The sequence below is a fragment of the Gymnoscopelus microlampas genome (genome assembly GCF_963454915.1).
Source record: "Gymnoscopelus microlampas genome assembly, chromosome: 5".
NCBI lineage: Eukaryota > Metazoa > Chordata > Actinopteri > Myctophiformes > Myctophidae > Gymnoscopelus > Gymnoscopelus microlampas.
The window spans coordinates 45,010,931-45,028,311 of record NC_139942.1 but is presented as its reverse complement, the minus strand read 5'-3'; the positions used below and the strand labels follow the sequence as shown (position 1 = coordinate 45,028,311).

General features: G+C 45.5%; 3 protein-coding genes across 8 annotated transcripts in view; 1 reads left to right on the top strand and 2 right to left on the bottom strand.

Annotated features, from left to right (window-relative positions):
• LOC311044774 (supervillin-like) overlaps positions 1-17,381 on the bottom strand; it is a 75,273-nt gene that overhangs the window by 9,636 nt on the left and 48,256 nt on the right. For 5 of the 6 annotated variants that reach the window (XM_084056558.1, XM_084056557.1, XM_084056553.1 and 2 more), the window contains 14 exons: positions 14,733-14,783; positions 13,272-13,349; positions 12,102-12,249; positions 11,760-11,855; positions 11,284-11,364; positions 10,496-10,673; positions 10,191-10,363; positions 9,121-9,276; positions 5,785-5,921; positions 5,248-5,395; positions 4,035-4,180; positions 3,185-3,360; positions 1,449-1,596; positions 66-369 (listed from right to left, as the gene is read on the bottom strand). In XM_084056558.1, coding sequence (XP_083912684.1) covers positions 66-369; positions 1,449-1,596; positions 3,185-3,360; positions 4,035-4,180; positions 5,248-5,395; positions 5,785-5,921; positions 9,121-9,276; positions 10,191-10,363; positions 10,496-10,673; positions 11,284-11,364; positions 11,760-11,855; positions 12,102-12,249; positions 13,272-13,349; positions 14,733-14,783 — 2,020 coding nt within the window. The remainder of the gene's footprint in view (positions 1-65; positions 370-1,448; positions 1,597-3,184; positions 3,361-4,034; positions 4,181-5,247; positions 5,396-5,784; positions 5,922-9,120; positions 9,277-10,190; positions 10,364-10,495; positions 10,674-11,283; positions 11,365-11,759; positions 11,856-12,101; positions 12,250-13,271; positions 13,350-14,732; positions 14,784-17,381) is intronic. The other variant, XM_084056555.1, reaches the window with a different exon arrangement.
• LOC311044776 (N-alpha-acetyltransferase 11-like) lies at positions 2,022-2,821 on the top strand (the record flags this gene model as incomplete). The annotated part of the gene is made up of 2 exons (XM_084056560.1): positions 2,022-2,607; positions 2,712-2,821. 2 exons carry the CDS (start codon positions 2,022-2,024, stop codon positions 2,819-2,821), a joined length of 696 nt encoding a protein of 231 aa, XP_083912686.1.
• On the bottom strand, positions 6,889-7,383 carry LOC311045965 (inhibitor of growth protein 4-like; the record flags this gene model as incomplete). Its single annotated transcript, XM_084058036.1, has 1 exon — positions 6,889-7,383. The coding sequence occupies one exon, from the start codon at positions 7,381-7,383 to the stop codon at positions 6,889-6,891; it is 495 nt and encodes a 164-aa protein (XP_083914162.1).

The window sequence follows — 17,381 nt, the reverse complement described above, 5'->3', positions numbered from 1 at the left end:
GCGCTCCCTCATTTGCCGTGTAACTTCACCATGTGACTCCATCCGACCACCATGATGTGACTGACCTGACGCGCTGACCATGTATCTCCACTTGACCACGTAGGCGTCTCCCTCGTGGAACTGGCCGATGCTCTGGCGCGGCAGGCGGCTGTAGTCGAACTCCAGGATGTGCCACACGTCGGCGGACACCGTGCTGACCTCCAGGGTCCGCAGGCGCTCCTCGGCGCCGCCGCCCCCCTCCACCGGCCCGTGGCCCCGGCCCACGTCGGTGCCGTCCAGCGTGGTGGCGATGGACGACTGGAGCACCGGGAGCATCAGGGTGGCGTCGTACGCCTGGCACTGCGTGATGGCACGCCCCGCTGGGACCTCCTGGGGGGAGGGGGGAGGGGCGGAGAGCAACGGGAAGAAAGGAAGGGAGGAAGAAAGAAAGAAAGAAAGAAAGAAAGAAAGAAAGAAAGAAAGAAAGAAAGAAAGAAAGAAGACAATGGGAATGGAGGAAATAGGGAGAGAAGTAAGGAAGAGTTATGGGGCGAGTAATGGAAGGAGGAAAAAGAAAAGGTAAAAAGATAGGTTGGCGTAACCGTCTGGGCACCTAGGCTGGTAATCCAGCCTGACAGCATGTTCTCCCGATCCCGACGACCTTTGATGCGTGTAACCCCCCCATCTCTCTCCCCATTTCCTGTCAGTCTACTTTCCTATCAATAAAGGCAGAAAAAGCCCCAAAAATATCTTTAAAAAGATAATACAGAATCACAGTTAGTTTTAACTACTTAAGAGCTACAGAGCCACCGAACCAACACAATTCTAAATTATTTAGAAAATCGTCAATGTACAAGCTCGCAATGTGTCGGGGTGCGTCGTTTTCGCCTATAATAACATACCCAATAAGTGGTGAAAATTATAATATATAATAAGTTCTTAGTTGTGGACTAAATTGTAACTCGATGCGGTTCCACTTTGAGTGTTGGCCTTGACCATTCACTATGAATATGAACCAACAGGCAGTTAGAAAATGTCAGCAGTGCAGGCAATGCAAAAAAAATACCACTGTGACAAGCGAATGCGATCACATATTTGTGTTCCTATGACATCGGCCAACTTCGTTTCCGCAGGATGTATGCCTCCCGCTTTCCCCTCAGACGGTCCAGATAAAAGCTTCATTAAAAAAGCATGTGCCATAGTTTGTCTCCTGTCTCAGCTGCGGTGCAGTGCAGTGTTCCTTAGCAATATGAGCTGAAGGTGACTGGTGAGCCACAGTGTGTGATAATAACACACAATAAACAGATGGGGAGATAGAGGAGAGGGAGCATGAACCTCTCTGATGTCTGCTGCTATCTGTCTGATTAAATCTACTTCCTTCCTTTCTGTCCGTCTGTCTGTCTGTCTGTCTGTCTGTTCAGCTTTAATAAAAAATAAGGTGTACTGTGGGGTGTGTTGTTGGTGTGTACCTTCTGCTCTGGCACTGGCTCGGTGGGGGTCTTGGGTGACGGTGGCTTCGCCTCTGTCCAGTCCAGGAACTTCTCTTTGAACAGGATGGTCTCGTTGTGTTCCGTCAGTCTGCCGAAGATGGCCCAGTCAGGACGACCCTGTCCCTTTCTATGGACAGATGAATGGATGGAGACAAGAAATTGTCAAGACAACGCATGGATATAGCATGTATATATATATGGATTTTTATGCTGTGGCTATACTGTAAGAGGGTCTGGCTGTATGTCTGCCTGTCTGTCTGTCTGTGGGTCTGGAGATGATCTTGCAAACCACTGGACCCGATAAGTGCCAAATTTCCTGCACTACACTTCCAGTAGGCCACAGAAGTACCTCACAATTATCGTTTGTGTTAAGTTTTGCACTTTTGGAAATATGTAACTTTAACTTGGCTGAGACCATGCCCAAATTTGGAGTCTTAGACAACGACTGATGTCATTAATGACTGACGTATTATGAATTATTATTAATATAGAATCTCTGTATTACAGTTCATTGGTTCTTTCCACAGTCCCCACACAAACCGGCATTACAAGATGAACATACGAAATGCAAGGCCAGCGGACCTGATGAACATGCAGCACTGTAACCTGCTGTGTCTACCGGAGAACTACCAGATGAAATATTACTTCTATCATGGATTGACCTGGCCTCAGCTCTCCTACATCGCAGAGGACGAGAACGGCAAGATAGTCGGATACGTGTTGGCCAAGATGGACGAGGACGCGGACGACGACGTCCCTCACGGCCACATCACGTCCCTGGCGGTGATGCGCTCCCACAGGCGCCTGGGCCTGGCCCAGAAGCTGATGGACCAGGCCAGCAGGGCCATGGTGGAAACCTTCAAAGCCAAATACGTCTCCCTTCACGTGCGCAAAAGCAACCGAGCGGCCTTGCACCTGTACCAGAACACGCTGAAGTTCCAAATGAGCGAAGTGGAGGCCAAGTACTATGCGGACGGGGAGGACGCCTACGCCATGAAGAAAGACCTGACCCACGTGGCCGAGGAGTTACGGAAGCCAGGAGGAGGAGGAGGACGTGTGTCAGGACCACCAGAGGCCCCGTCTGCCCCCCAGAGCCTGTCGGGGTCTGGTGATGACCAGGGGAGAGAGAAGGGCTCTGGTGATGACCAGGGGAGAGAGAAGGGGTCTGGTGGTGACCAGGGGAGAGAGGAGGGGTCTGGTGATGACCACCAGGGGAGAGAGGAAGGGTCTGGTGATGACCAGGGAGAGAGGAGGGGGAAGGAGGCAGCGAGGGAGAGAGCAAAGGGCTGAGTGACGTCAGTGAGGCCACAGAAAGCACGGACGTCAAAGATTACCCCTCTGATTCACAATGACTTTTTTCAGGCCAAGGACCCCCTAGCTGTATTTTAACTTGGTCTGCTCTTTATTCCCTCTACACCTACAGTATACCTCTTTAGCCGAAAATAGCCGATCTACAAGCTCACAACGCCTCACAGCTCAGAATAGGGATGCAAGCGTTCAAGTGGTTAATGTAAAATAATAAAATCCTATCACACAAAGATTTGGCGGCCCCCCTGTAGTAACTCTGAGGATCCCTAGGGGTCCCAGACCCCCTGTTGTGGTGCTATAATCGCAATAATATAACTTGCATCATGCAATAAGACAATGCCCATGCTGAAAAGTGTGTGTGTGTGTGTGTGTGTGTGTGTGTGTGTGTGTGTGTCCTGTCCACCCACCTGGGGATGAGTGTGTTGGCACCTCCAGGGTCCAGAGGGTTGACGTCACAGCAGGTGTAGTCAAAGGTTCCATTCCAGAGGTGTTTGGCCAGTTGGAAGGCCACCTTCCTTTGAGCAAGGGTCACCTCCTTACCGTGCCACACGTACACCTCGCTGCCGAAGTCAAACACCAAGACCTGCAGCAGGCAACAACGGGCACAGCGTTTGTGAATTTTCACACCCTTTATCAATTTATGTATACTTTTTGTCAAAGCAAAAAAAATGTAATCTACAGAAATTGCCAAAACAATATTTCTGGGCTTCCGGTGTAGCCAGCGGATATCCGGGCTAAGACATCCTCCACCATGCATCGGTCATTGTTTACAATCCAATCGAGTTGAGAGACGACGTGTCGTGTATGACCAGGTTGTCAGTTTTTACCCTGAGTTAAAAGTCCAGAGACGATAGTGATGTGTTTCAAGCAGGTGCGTTGTGTTTCAGGAAATGCATTCTGCCTCTTTTTGCTCTCCACACTGTTTATGCTAAACCTTGCGTCACCAAAACCCGCTCAATCGTGTGACTGGTCAACAGTTCTCGCTGGACCACAAGCGATCTACAAACGGAAACCAGAACATTTTTTTGTCCCTCTGCCTATTACAGATTCTGGATTCATGACATGCAGTTACAGTTATCTGTTTATAGAGATTAGTTCATTCCAGACCTGGAAATAAATCCTTCTCTATATATTCTGTCTCCCTCTGAGCATTCCTTCGCTCCCTGTGTCGATAATAAAACAAGAAAACTACAAAGGGCAGTGAACTGGCTGGCCGCTTCCCTGTTTTTTTTATTAAGAATAAATCCTCCCTCTGACCTCCTTGGACTCCAGCAGGGAGCAGCGTGGGACCTTGCCCCATTCCTCATCATCAGGCACCAGCTTGTCATCCAGCAGGCGGAAGATGCAGTTGGTCTCCACGATGGCCGTCTCGAATTGCTCATCGTCCTCTGGGGACCCCGCGGCTGTGGAGGGGAAAACACAAGGCACGTATACATTAATAAGACACAAATTCCCAGTTTGATAATATGCATTATTACGCCACTGACGCCCTTTTGATACCATTTTCTATCTCTGAGACCCCGTTCTACACTATGAAACCTTAACTTAGAGAGTGTACAAATGGAACCAAATGCACCCTTACGGGTGCATTTGGTTCCATTTGTACACTCTCAGAGTTACAGGGCGGATTCAGACTATGGTCCCGGGTGCGCACCCCGGACCACTTGGCAGATGTTGTGATAGTGTGAACGTTGCGTACCGTTCCCCGGAACGGATCACCGTACCGCACCTGGGACCGCTCCCGGGAGGTAGTCTCGGATCTGGATCATGCGTACTCGAGTACGGAACGCTGCAATGTGAATCCATCCACAGACTTCTCAAGGATCCCTTTGAGAACCACTGTTATAAATATAACAATAAGCTGCTTTGGTTTGGCACCAATTCATCACTGTTTTATCACTAGTGCTAGTTGCTTTGAGGGACGTTTGAATTCGATTTCACTATTGAATGGAGTAAAATTATGTCACTTATTGAAAAGCCGTTAAATTGACTTGACAAAGTGTCGGAGAGAGAGAGAGGGCTAAGGAGGAACCGCAGACAGGAGAGACGAACATCGAAGTGGGCGATGATTAAGTTGCGGAAAGATAAGGCTGCATTTACGCTGGCCCGTACGTGACAAGCCGAGCGAGTCTTGAATGCACAGCCAAATTAAAACGTCTGGGAAGCCAGACGAAAAGTGCTCTTTTATCAGATATAATCCTATTAATAATCCCCCGGGGTTTTGAAGTGGCCATGCCACATTTACAACACATGCATGGCCTTTTATGACTTCATATAATTGGTCCTCAGTAATGCTCATTATTATAATACAATTTAAAATAAAATGTTTGTCTATTTGGTCTATCTTGGAGGAGGGCTGTGGACAGAAACCTGCCTACCAAGTGACACCATCAGTAGGCACCGTACTGTGTGCATGTATATTGTTAGTAATGATTAAACCCTCTCCTTTAAGAAGGAAAGGGCCTCTTACGTTGGTATGTGGCCTGTCCTCCCAAGGCCTTCCAGAACTCCTGGGCTTCAGTCCCCTGTGAATTGACCCCCTCCTTGATGGTGTGGACCAGGCCAGCTCTGCAGCCCAAGTCCTTCTTGGTCTGGATGTACATGGCCAGGTCTGATGCCTGGAGAAGACAAATCACAAATCTATGTTACCCCCAGTTTGGTATGCAATAGGCCAGAGGTCAGGTTTAGGGTTGGAGTTATGCCTGGTTTATACTTAGTTACGGTGTCGTGCACCTAAAATAGCCGATCTACAAGCTCACAACACGTAAAAAGGGCATTTATAAAATCGGCATCCTTACATGTTGATGTCACAACTCACAAGAATAGTAATACAAACGTGTGTGTGCGTGTGTGTGAGAGTGTGTGAGTGTGTGAGGGAGTGAGTGAGTGAGTGAGTGAGTGAATGAGTGAGTGAGCGTGCGTGCGCGCGCGCGCGCCCGTGCGTGTGTGTGTGTGTGTGCGAGTGAGTGAGTGAGTGTAAAAGGGGTTGACAGTGTGTGGGACTGACCTTAGCTTTCTCTATGACATTGGAGAACTCTCCTATCCAGACGAAGCACTGGTCAGGGGTGACTAACAGGAAACAGTCTCCACTGTTCAGCGATGACGCTCTGGGCTCCACTAGTCTTGTCTGGACATGGCGACGGCCTGAGTACAGAACACAGAGAAATTCTATTGACTTCATGTGTCTTTACGTATGGATTTCATGGCGTCACGCTCAGCCTATAAAGGACCATGAACAGTGGCTTTCATTTGCATAGAAACCTAGCAATTACAAACTCCTCACTGTTGCCATCCGGGGTCATCACCTTGGCCCTTGTTCCTGCATGCATGGTCTCTATTGCCCGAAGTAAGTTGGGAGGGACACCGTAGGCCTTAAGGATTTTCATCATCATGCCTCTGTGGAGGCAAATGCCTTTTTGAAATTGATGAAGCACAAAACGGCACTCAGGTTGTTCTTTTTCACCTCCTCGATTATTCTCCTTAAGGCCAAGATCTGGGCCACGGTAGTTCTCTAGCCTGGCATTGGCCAGACTGATTACGTGGATTCACACTCACATTCCTCCCCCTGTATCAGTCTGGCCTAGGGAGCGAGTTTGAGAAATCAGTGACTGCGTTTCAACTGCTGTCCATACAACAGTGAAAAGCATCAAAATAATGTTCTGATTTCTCATACTCGCTCCCTATGGGCCGAAGTCCAGACTGATACCGGGGAGGAACGTGAGAGTGAATCCACGTTATCAGTCTGGCCAATGCCAGACAAGTAGTTCTCCCCTCTCGAAAGCCATTTTGGTTCTCCCTACAGGTGAGGGTCGATGGCATGCCGTATCCGGTTCATTATCATTCGGTTGTTGACCTTTGCGGTGATGCCTCGGTAGTTGTCTGGTTTCGAGAGGTCTCCAGCTTTAGGCATGATGATTGGACAACATGAACACAACTACCCAATAAAATATAACATTAAAGTATTCATAGCCAAATGGTATATTTGACCTGAAATACTTTCAACCACATCAAGGCACCATGTTGAGGAAGATGAGAGAGAAAAAAAAAGAAAAACAAAATAAAAAGATTTTGACTAGTGACCATTCGTTTTGTTTCGGGTATCCAGGTCACTTTATTTCCTCTTTCTATATTGAGGGCAGCGTTTCACTTTCTTCTGCGTGCTCCTCTTCACTTTAGACTTGGTTTTAGCCACTTTCTTCTTCTGCCTGGAGCAATTTTTCTTTCCTTTACTGGAGGCGGAATCACAGTTGGTGCTCTCAATCCGCTTCTCCTTCAGGTCAGCCTCAAACCGAGCTACGTCTGTGTCCAGACGCCTGATGTGCTTGCCGACCATTTCTTTGGTCTGCATGGCCAGCCGTACTTTATCGTCTCCAAACCCCTTGCATTTGCTGTAGGACTGATGAATCTGCCTTAGCATGGAGAGCTTCTGCTCAGAGGATAGAGTCCGAGCATTGGACATGTACTCTTTAGCCAGGGAGTATATCTGTCTCTTCAGATCTTCTGTGCGTTGATCCAGGTCCCTCATCAGATTGAAGTTCCGCTGCAGTTCGAACGGCAGGCTCTCTATGCTGTCTAAATACTTCTCCAAATACATTCCCGCAGCCATCTTGCCAAAATGTCAAAATACTTCACTTTTAATGTTATGATTAAAGTCAACAGGGCTCTGATTGGGCAGAAACCTTGCCCAAATCTGAAGTCATACGTCATAGATACAGTGATGACTGATGTCACAGGTTGGCCACATGAAGTCACATTGGAGCCATGCCGTTCCCATGATCCACCACGATTACATTGTTTTTCTATTAAATGCACGTGGAGGTGCAAACTTTGCAACAAACGTAACACCTGATTGACCAGTTATTACATTTTGATCTTGACTTTATTGTAATCTTGACCTTTGATATTCTCGACCCAAAAGACAATCATTTCTTTGCGCCACCAAGCTTCATGAAAATCAGCTGATACGTTCTTGCCCTGCCACATGTCGCTGTGGGCAGGGTTAAAATGGTGTTATTTTGTCTGCCCCACATGTTATATCTCACATGAGCTCATTACACTCATGTCATATCTCACATGAGCTTATAACACACATGAAATAACAAGACAGGGTACAAAAACGCTGTGGATCTCTGATACCATATATTGGTGATGACATCAGCCGTACCCAAACATGGAGAGACAAGCAAATTCTTTCAGCTTCATATCTTTTCTGTCGGGCAGAAACCTCTTATCACGTCTATAAGGACGTAAATGAATGTCCTCCTACTAGACTGTGGTGTTTTTAATGCTTGACTCAATCTCTGCTTTGAGACCGAGTTCTCACACAGAGATCACAGACAGACACACTTACCCTGACCCTCTTATAGAAGGCTAGCCCCTACAGGGCTGTGCCTGTAAAATATGACCATTTATATGATGCTTGGCAGAGGACAGACCCTTTGAGAAGAACACAGCACGAAAACGGCATGAATAAAAGACTCCCTCACACTGTCTAGACTTACAGCCAAAAATATGTAATAGTAATACAACGCTTCGGTCACACTGACATTCATCAGGTATTTCTCGGAAACCAAGATGAGGGTCTGTGCGACCGAAAGGTTGTATTCTCATTAAATACATTTTGTCTGTAAGTGAAGACAGTGTGACTTTGACTGCCTGCTCCTACTCAACTGTCCTTCATTCATTCATTCATTCAAACCTTTATTTATTAGACATTGAAAGACATTTAGGTTGCCCTCATTTGCAGTGTCGTCGAGATACATCACAGTACAATTTCATATTCACATCAATATTCACATCAATGATGATAAAACAGAACAAGACAGAAACTTCCCCTATCTTAAACACAAGTTTAAAAGCAGAAGGACCTTTTTTAACTAACAACACAGCCAGCCTGATCTCACACAATTTAGTATACATTGCAGGGACCTAGTGCACATCATTCCGTGAATAGTCGCCTAGAAAACCCGAAAATCTGTGCATATGTACAGCGAGTCCCACGGTGGGCGTAACCGGTTGCAAGCCGGAAGCAGAGCAGTCCCCACAACACAATTTACGATTCTGTGCCCATCGGTATATAACTCAAACGGCGCTGAGTAGGCTCAAGCGATCGTCGCAACGTTCGGGACGGCAACTCGCTCGCTTTAGCTCGCTCTGTGGTCCCTTACGTGGCTTGAGACTGCGCGCCTCCGAAATAGTTTAGTCAATGGGGGAGATGCGAGGCGGTTATGCGCGGATTTTCGGGTTTTCCAGTTGTCTATGCACGGAATGACACTCCGTGCAATGTATACTAAGTTGTGTGAGATCGGGTTGACACACAGCACAGAAAACATGGTGGGTTCACCTTTGATCTGCATGAGCATGAGGGTCTTGTATGGCACGGCGCTGTTGTTGGACATCTGATCGGAGATGTTGATGCTGCGCAGGCTCACACTGCTGAAGTTCTCCTTGCTGGCCAGACCTGCCAGAGCCGCCTCCGAGTACTCTGACGTCTTGGTCACTGTATATACAGCAGCACAGACACACAGGACACACGTTTGATGACAGCCTGCATAGCTACCATATATATATATACAGTATGCTTGTCATAGCGTGTATGCATGCAGAATCATGCCAAAATGAGTTAATAAAGCGTCACAATCATTTTAACCCCTTTATCCATATTTTATACTTTGGCTATTCAAAAATAGCAGATATACAACCGAGTGCCGCGCTATGAGCTTGTAGATCTGCTATTTTTGAAAAATCATGAAATAATGTGCAAATCTTTGAATATATATATATTTTTAAAGCGAACATTTGTAACTCAAATCTTTGCTTCTGGGGGTCCCTGGAACAAAATATTTTGAGATGGAGGTCCAAATACATTTTAGGGGTCCTTGACATGAAAAAGTTTGAGAACCACTGCTTTAGTAGAACAGGGTTTAAGGCAGGGACGACAACGTTTCGACGTTAGTTACAACTCCATCAGGTCGTGGTGTGAACTAAAACATCGAAACGTTGCCGGTCCTGCCTTGCAAGAAGAAAAGGCTCCGACTGTCCGAGTTGCTCCAGTGCCTTCTTTTCACCTGCTCCTGAGATGCACTGGACCAGCCTGATTTTGGCTTGAGGCACAGTGGAACCTCTTTCTTCGTACTGCTAGTGTACCGTACATACATTACATACATATTCAGAGAACAGGGAAACTGTCTCCTTTTACTTGGTAGACGTACGCTCTCTCTCTCTCTCTCTCTCTCTCTCTCTCTCTCTCTCTCTCTCTCTCTCTCTCTCTCTCTCTCTCTCTCTCTCTCTCTCTCTCTCTCTCTCTCTCTCTCTCTCTCTCTCTCTCTCTCTCTCTCTCTCTCTCTCTCTCTCTCTCTCTCTCTCTCTCTCTCTCTCTCACACACAGCGCCATCCTTCCGATGCTCCACTCACTCTTCTCGGCCTTGATCCTCTTGCTCTCCAGCTGACCCACGTTGAGCCTCTGTTCCATGTACTCGTGCCTGATGTCCTGCCTGGCCGCCAGCATCTTCACCGGGTTCCTGGAAGACTGGACGTTCCTGGAGGGACGCACCGACCGCTTGTGCTGCACCATGGCCGAGGTCAGCCTGGATGGATGGGGTGCAGGACGGTGACATGTTAGGAGAAGACGCTCATTATGGATGCGTGCGATTCAAAGATTACTCAAGATTACTGAACGTTTTGAACAAGCCATGTGCTTGGCTGCGCCATCGGCTTACTTAGGACCCTGAGAACCGAATATGGCGTCAAAGTCTTCGTCGATCTCGATCCTGGTGGGCATCCGCGGGAAGTCGGCCACGTGTCTGTAGAACTTAGAAAAGATCTCGTCGTCCAGCTTCATCACTTCCTTCACCGCCTTCTCTGTTACCGTCAGGGTCGTCTCCTGCAGAACAGCAACTACAGAAACACAATGGGGAAAGGTGTGGCACTAATGCATATATACTGCATGTACTGTACAGTAGGGTTTGCATTCTACAGGGTAGCCTACAGTAACCTCCATAGACAGCATATTCAGAATGTGTAGACAAGGAAGTGTTCTGGTTTCCGTTTGTATTCCACGTAGGCGAGTACTATTGACCAAGGGCTTTGGTGACGTGAGGTTAGCATCCAGGCAAACTGTGTGGAGGGCTAAATAGGACGTACACCTTCGTCTCTCAACTCCATTCTCACGTGTCAAGTTGCTAATCGAACTGTAAACAATGACCGACGCACGGTAGAGGAAATGGGTTTGTTTTAATTGTCCCCTGCACCATGAGGCTAAATGATAGTCAGATGATAGCTGAGGGATTTTGCCAGTCGCCTAAATGCTGCTATCACAAAAACCCAATCACATGCGAGAGTCGCTGGCTCAAATTCCCAGACACTGCCAAACTGGGTAAATCCCCTCTGTTGTCCAAATGGCCCTAGTGCAAGGCACTAAACCTCTCCTGGCCATCTCCCCCTTTTGGAAGACACATGGGACTGCTGTACTGCACAGTATATTGTAACTGATAATGGAAGCACTTACCTTTGCTATTCAGACGGCCCAAAAAGATCTCCAACTTGTCAAGCTTCTTGTCTGACTCCATCTCTGGTTTGGCTTCAATTTCTATGAGTGAAAAATACCAGTGTAAGCTTACAGGGAACAAAGCGTATATGACGGACATACTGTACGATAACAATGACAACTGTCCCCTCTTGGGCCAATTAGTGAACAAACCAGTTGCAATTGTTTCAAATGTTAATCTTGACTAACATGAAGTGTATGTATGTGTGTATGCATGTCTGTCTGTGTGTTCCGGAAATAGCTCGGGCGCTGTCTGCCCGAATAGTCTCAACCTTGGCGTGTGTCCCAGTGCCATGTGGCAATTTGATCCGTTGTAAGATTAGCTCGACGCACAGCCTCAACACCGTAAAAAGTATGACATTAGTTGACTTGAAATGTCTTTATTCAGGACAGTCCTTCATGGCCATGATGACACAGGCCTTATGAACGTGTCTCACCTTCTGGTGGTTTGTTGATGGCAGGTGTGATGCTCTTGATTTTGGTGCAGACCGGTGACAAGATGGGGCTGATTACTGAGGAGGAGGCAGCCAGGCCTGAGGACACAGAAATATATATATTTGCATTTTTTTTTAAATATTAATGCTGCAATATCTTCATGGCCCTCGGCCCATGCACAGGTTGTGATCTCTCCACTGAATGTTTGGATGCTCTTTTCTCAGTTATTATGGTATTTGTAAGCTCCAGCAACTCAGCTAAGCCTACAATCAGGCGAGTGGTGTGTTTTACCCTTTCTAAAGATGGACAACTAGTCATAGGGATTCACTGATCCATGCACAGACCTTTCTTGACCATGCGTGCAGCCACGGTGTACTGACTGGAATCGTTGGCCACGCCCTTCCCCTTGGACTTCCAGTCATCCTCACGAGTCGAGATCATCATTTTTCTCTCCTCGATGGACACATGGGCCTCGATCTCGTCTCCCGTCCTCTGTACAGACACACAGACGCACAGACAGACACACATATTGTGAGACTGACAGTGCAAGATAAATTAAGTGCAGAGGGAAATCACTTGGGAGACAGGAAAAGTGCTCTTTCTTGCCACGTAAACACAATTAATCAGTCAATATGCCAAGTCAGATCCATTAGAACAGTTGGAAAGCAAAATATGCATAATAGAATCTAAATTAATTCATTGTCAATACATTGACTTGAAAAAGTATTTGGATAGCAGTACTCTTTGTGCGTCTAAAAGTCCCCCATACATTCATTCAAGTATGAGGTTTAAAGTTAAGTGAGACTGAACATTAGCATAGAGATGGTACCAAACCAGGCAGAAATGGTTAGAATCCAGTGCATGCTGCCTAGTCAACCATGAAGGGTGCATGTTCTTACCTATGAACATTAAACATTCATATTGCAAACTGCATAAGTGCACTGCTTTACTGTGCCAGTTAACTAATACCACCCATTAATGTAGTGAGAATACTGAACCGAACGAGACATATTGTAAAGTTCACTACATTAAAGGTGGCGTAAGTGATATTGTTTTGTTAAAATAAGTATGAAATAACTATATACTGTATTCCCATAGTAATAATCGCTATAGAGTTCAGTAACAGGGCTATCCCTGTCTCGCCAGCTCTTTTATACATTTTATATCACTTACACCACCTTTAATATACTCAATTATTATTCATTATTTCATAGAATTTTTGCAGCACTTTGCAACATTGTTAAGACAAAGTAAATATACCAGTGGAGTTCTTAAGCGCAATACACACTCCTTCCGACGTCCGAACAAAAGTTTGGACGTCTTTCCGAAATTCGGATGGGCGGTGTCAGAACCTTTCCTCAGAACTCGTGCAACCCACCAGATGTCCTGACTCTCCGAACCATAGTTTGGAAAGCCTGTCCGAACCCCAACATCGGAAGGAGTATGTATTGCGCTTTTGTCCATGCAGCCCATTGGATGAATGGAGGGGGGGGCGGGCAGGTGCATGTCCTTACCTGGCTGTGAGGGTCAACATATTGACACTGTTGACCAAGGGAGAGAGGAGGAGAATAGGTGGAAGAGAACACAGGCTCCTGAGGGAGGTAGAGGTGAACGAACGGATGAGAAAGAAAGGATAGGGAAAATAAGGGAAGGTGAGGTGAGGAAAGGTGAAATGGAAGGAAAAGTGATGGGCATGCATGCAAATACATGAAGATGGCTGTTGGGGTGTGAGGGGAGGTGGGGGGGGGGGGGGCATTTGAATCCTGGGAGAGAATTCATCATCATCATTGTTAATTTAATTAATCCTTCACTGCAAAGTGTGACGTCTAAGAAGTCTCTGTTCTAGAAAACTGCTTGATTTACATTCGCCCATGTGTATAAATAGCAGGTCTACAAGCTCAACACGCTCAACACGCTACAACACCTTGTGGTGTGAGCTTGTAGATCAGCTATTTTCGGGGTGTGCAACACAGGTGAGCAACTGAGTATAAATCACCCTATTAGTCATTTTCCGATTTCAATTAGACCTTAAACAGGAAACAACACACATGCGGGACGTTATTTCAAACAAAACGTGGGCATTCAGCCATTCAGAGCCCACTGATCAGAGTCGAGACTACGGATGGAAATTAACATTTGTGCTAAATCCGGTAAATTTGCATGAAATCGTGTACGATTGTTCATTATTAATATGCGCTGTCCCGTCCAAATTATACAAAAATATGGTAAAGTAAAGCATCGTGACACGTGATGCCCGTCTGTGAGTTAAATGGCCATGCAAACTGCAGCTGTGTTCTGATCAAAAAGTCTCTGCACCAGTTCCACAAAGAAACGCTTCCGTACATTATGTGCAGCGTACTGACCCTATTGTGCTCTTTATCAAAGACACTTTCTATCGTCTGTGCCCAGATTTGGAGGTGACAATCGTCGGTATGACGTCACCGATACGGCAGTAATAATAAATGATATAGAATCTGAGCGCATGCACCTTTATTGCGGCGTGGCTCTGTAGGAGATCGTTTTTTTCATACGTAATGTCCTTCTGCAATAGATGCAGAAGGTCTTCATATTTGGGCAAGAGTGACGTTATCAAGGGACTTGTTATGTCTGACACGATGGACCCCATCTTATTTACTTCCTATTTTCTTTCCATTGATGCATGTAAGTCAGGCATTGCTTGTGCACGCGAACGCGACGGGCTTCGATCAGGCTATTAGTACAAACGCACAGTTGACGTCAGAATCAGCAAAAGTGCAGGGAAGCTCATCAACGTCAACCAACATCAAACACCACCCACCCAGAGAGAGGACTGCTACAGAACATCAGCGGCGCACCACAGCAGCACAACCCCACACTGCAAACAGCGTCACACAACACTCAACATACTGTACAAGCTGTGATCGGACAAGATTGGCTGTAAGCCTGGAGGGGTTCATCATCATGCCAAGCTGACTGGTTTGTGTGTCAAAGCTTACCCACAGCTGTTCCGACACAGCAGAGTACTCCTGAATGACCATCCCTTCTTCCTGATTGGATGAACACAGGGGGAAGCAGTAGGTCAGAGAGGAGCTATTGTCACCCTAATAGGTTTAGACGTGGGACTGCCTGCATTCCCTGCAGGATTACCAGGAGGTACATTTACTCAAGTAATGTACTTGAGTACAAATTCAAGGTACTTTTTTTACTTCACTGTACTTCCATTTCTTGATGCTTTTATACTTCTGCTCCACTAAATCTCAGAGGCAAATGTTGTACTTTTTACTTCACTACAATTGTCAGCTTTAGTTAGTGCTTAGCAGATGTTGATTATTTATACAAAACATACATTAACCGATAAACGATGATGTATTATAGGTTAAGCTACCCAGCAGCAGTATTTAAATTCAACCTCACCTTTTACCAGCTGCGACATTAAAGTGATGAACACATTAACGCATTAACTGGATACCATCCAATATGATTGTTAAATGGACCATTCTGCACAATGACTACTTTTACATTTTGAAGCCAATACCGTTGTACTTTTATTCAGGCTTGTGGTATTGATATTTGTAGAATAACATCTGTGTACTTCCTCCAACAATGGTATTGAATTTGGAAATCCAAAGCCTTGTGTGTGTATAGTCTACTGACTAACATCACACCCTATCCCCTTGCACTGTATGTTAGGTTCTGTTCATTATTTCAACTGCATGTGTTATGAAACTCATTTGTAAAACACAGCAGGCCTCAGTGTGGTACGTATATTACAGTGGTTCTCAAACCTTTTCATGTCAATTAATAAATATTTGACCGCAGACCCCCATCTGAAAATAAGTCGTGCCAGGGACCCCCAGAAGCAAATGTTTGTGTTAAAAATGTTCACTAATGTTCAAGATTTTTGAACAATAGCAGATCTACAAGCTCATAGCGCGGCACTCGGTGCCGCGCTATGAGCTTGTATATCTGCTATTTTTGAATAGCCAAAGTATAAAAGGTTAAAGTGGTTAAAATGATTGTGATGCTACATTAACTACTTTTGCTGGGGACCCCCCAAGGACCCCTAGGGGTCCCCGGACCCCACTTTGAGAACCAATTATATTATACTTGGCGACGGCTCGCCGTGAATGTGACAAAGACAGTGACAATGACGCCACATGTCCTCGTTAGTGTCAAATGGACTAAACACATTAGTCCTGGACATTAAAATGAAACTCCATCTGCAGTGTCTTGATCTGAGATGATCTTGCAGAGGAAGGGGGGGGGGGTTCTCTCAAATGTCCCAGACTCCTAATTCCTTAGAGAGACTCTCCCATATGCTGCATTCTTTACACTAGAGAGCCTACAGAATCTGCACCCTGACCCTTATCTGATACAACAGATGGGTCAAGAGTGTGTGCGTGTGGAGGGGGGGGGCACTTAGCAAAAAGGGCAGGATCATTGACATGGCAACCCTGCCTAGAGGATAAGAAGCTACACTGTTACATCCTCTCTGTTAATTTGAAGCTTCAATCTGTAACTTTAACGTAAAACCTCTTGTCAACCAACAGCGGTCCTACCCGATCACATGATCTAAATGTCTCAATAGAGGAGTAGGGAGGAGACCAAATACAACCATCGTCGTAGTGTTAGTTGTATTGTATTAATATTTTATTCACAAATCAAGTTCAAATGAGTTTAAGCTATAACTCTGAGAGTGTAAAAACGTAACATACATTAGATCTTTTGAATCTGGGTTAAATGAACACTGCAGGGTTTACTGTGTACACTGTGGCATGTTGACTGGTTATACGTTGTGGTAAGGTGACTCAGCCGTAAAGAGCTACGGTCGATGTGAGGAGAAATGTTCTTTTTAAAACATGATATGATGTTATAGATGGAGTGATGTGGTGTGATATGGTATGTGACAACTTCAAAATGCCACCTTACCTACAGTATCATAAGCCAAGCCATATGTAGTCTATACATGGAATATATATCTATAGTATTTCAACAAATACCATTTAACTCTGCTTGATAAATATGGACCTCTGGTGAATTTGATTGTAAAAATGTCCCCCAATTTTCTGAAAATAGCAGCTCTACAAGCTGACAAGGAGTCACATCGCTATTCATTGTGAGCTTGTAGATCTGCTATTTTTGAATAGCCAAAACATAAAATAGGGTTTAACCACCCCAGTATCCCTATTCTGCGAGGCACATTCACCAGAAATAGCAGATCTAAATATCATTGCAACGCGTTGTGAGCTTGTTGATTGACTATTTTTGGCGCAGAAATTTGAAGCAGATGGAATAAAAAGCGGATTTAAGTGGCTACTTGGTTAACCCATTCAATCCGGGAACGCATCTGTGTAATTTTAGATTTCTTTGGCTACTAAGCTCATAAATCGTGATCATTTGTGCAAATCTTTGAATATATATATTTTTAAAGCGAACATTTGTAACTCAAATCTTTGCTTCTGGGGGTCCCTGGAACAAGATATTTTAATTTCTTTTGCTTTAAAAAATACATTTTCAAAGATTTTCACAAATGTTCAGAAAAAAAATAGCAGGTCTACAAGCTTGTATATCTGCTATTTTTGAATAGCCAAAGAAATCTAAAATGACAGAGATGCGTTCCTGGATTGAATGGGTTAAGTGGTTAC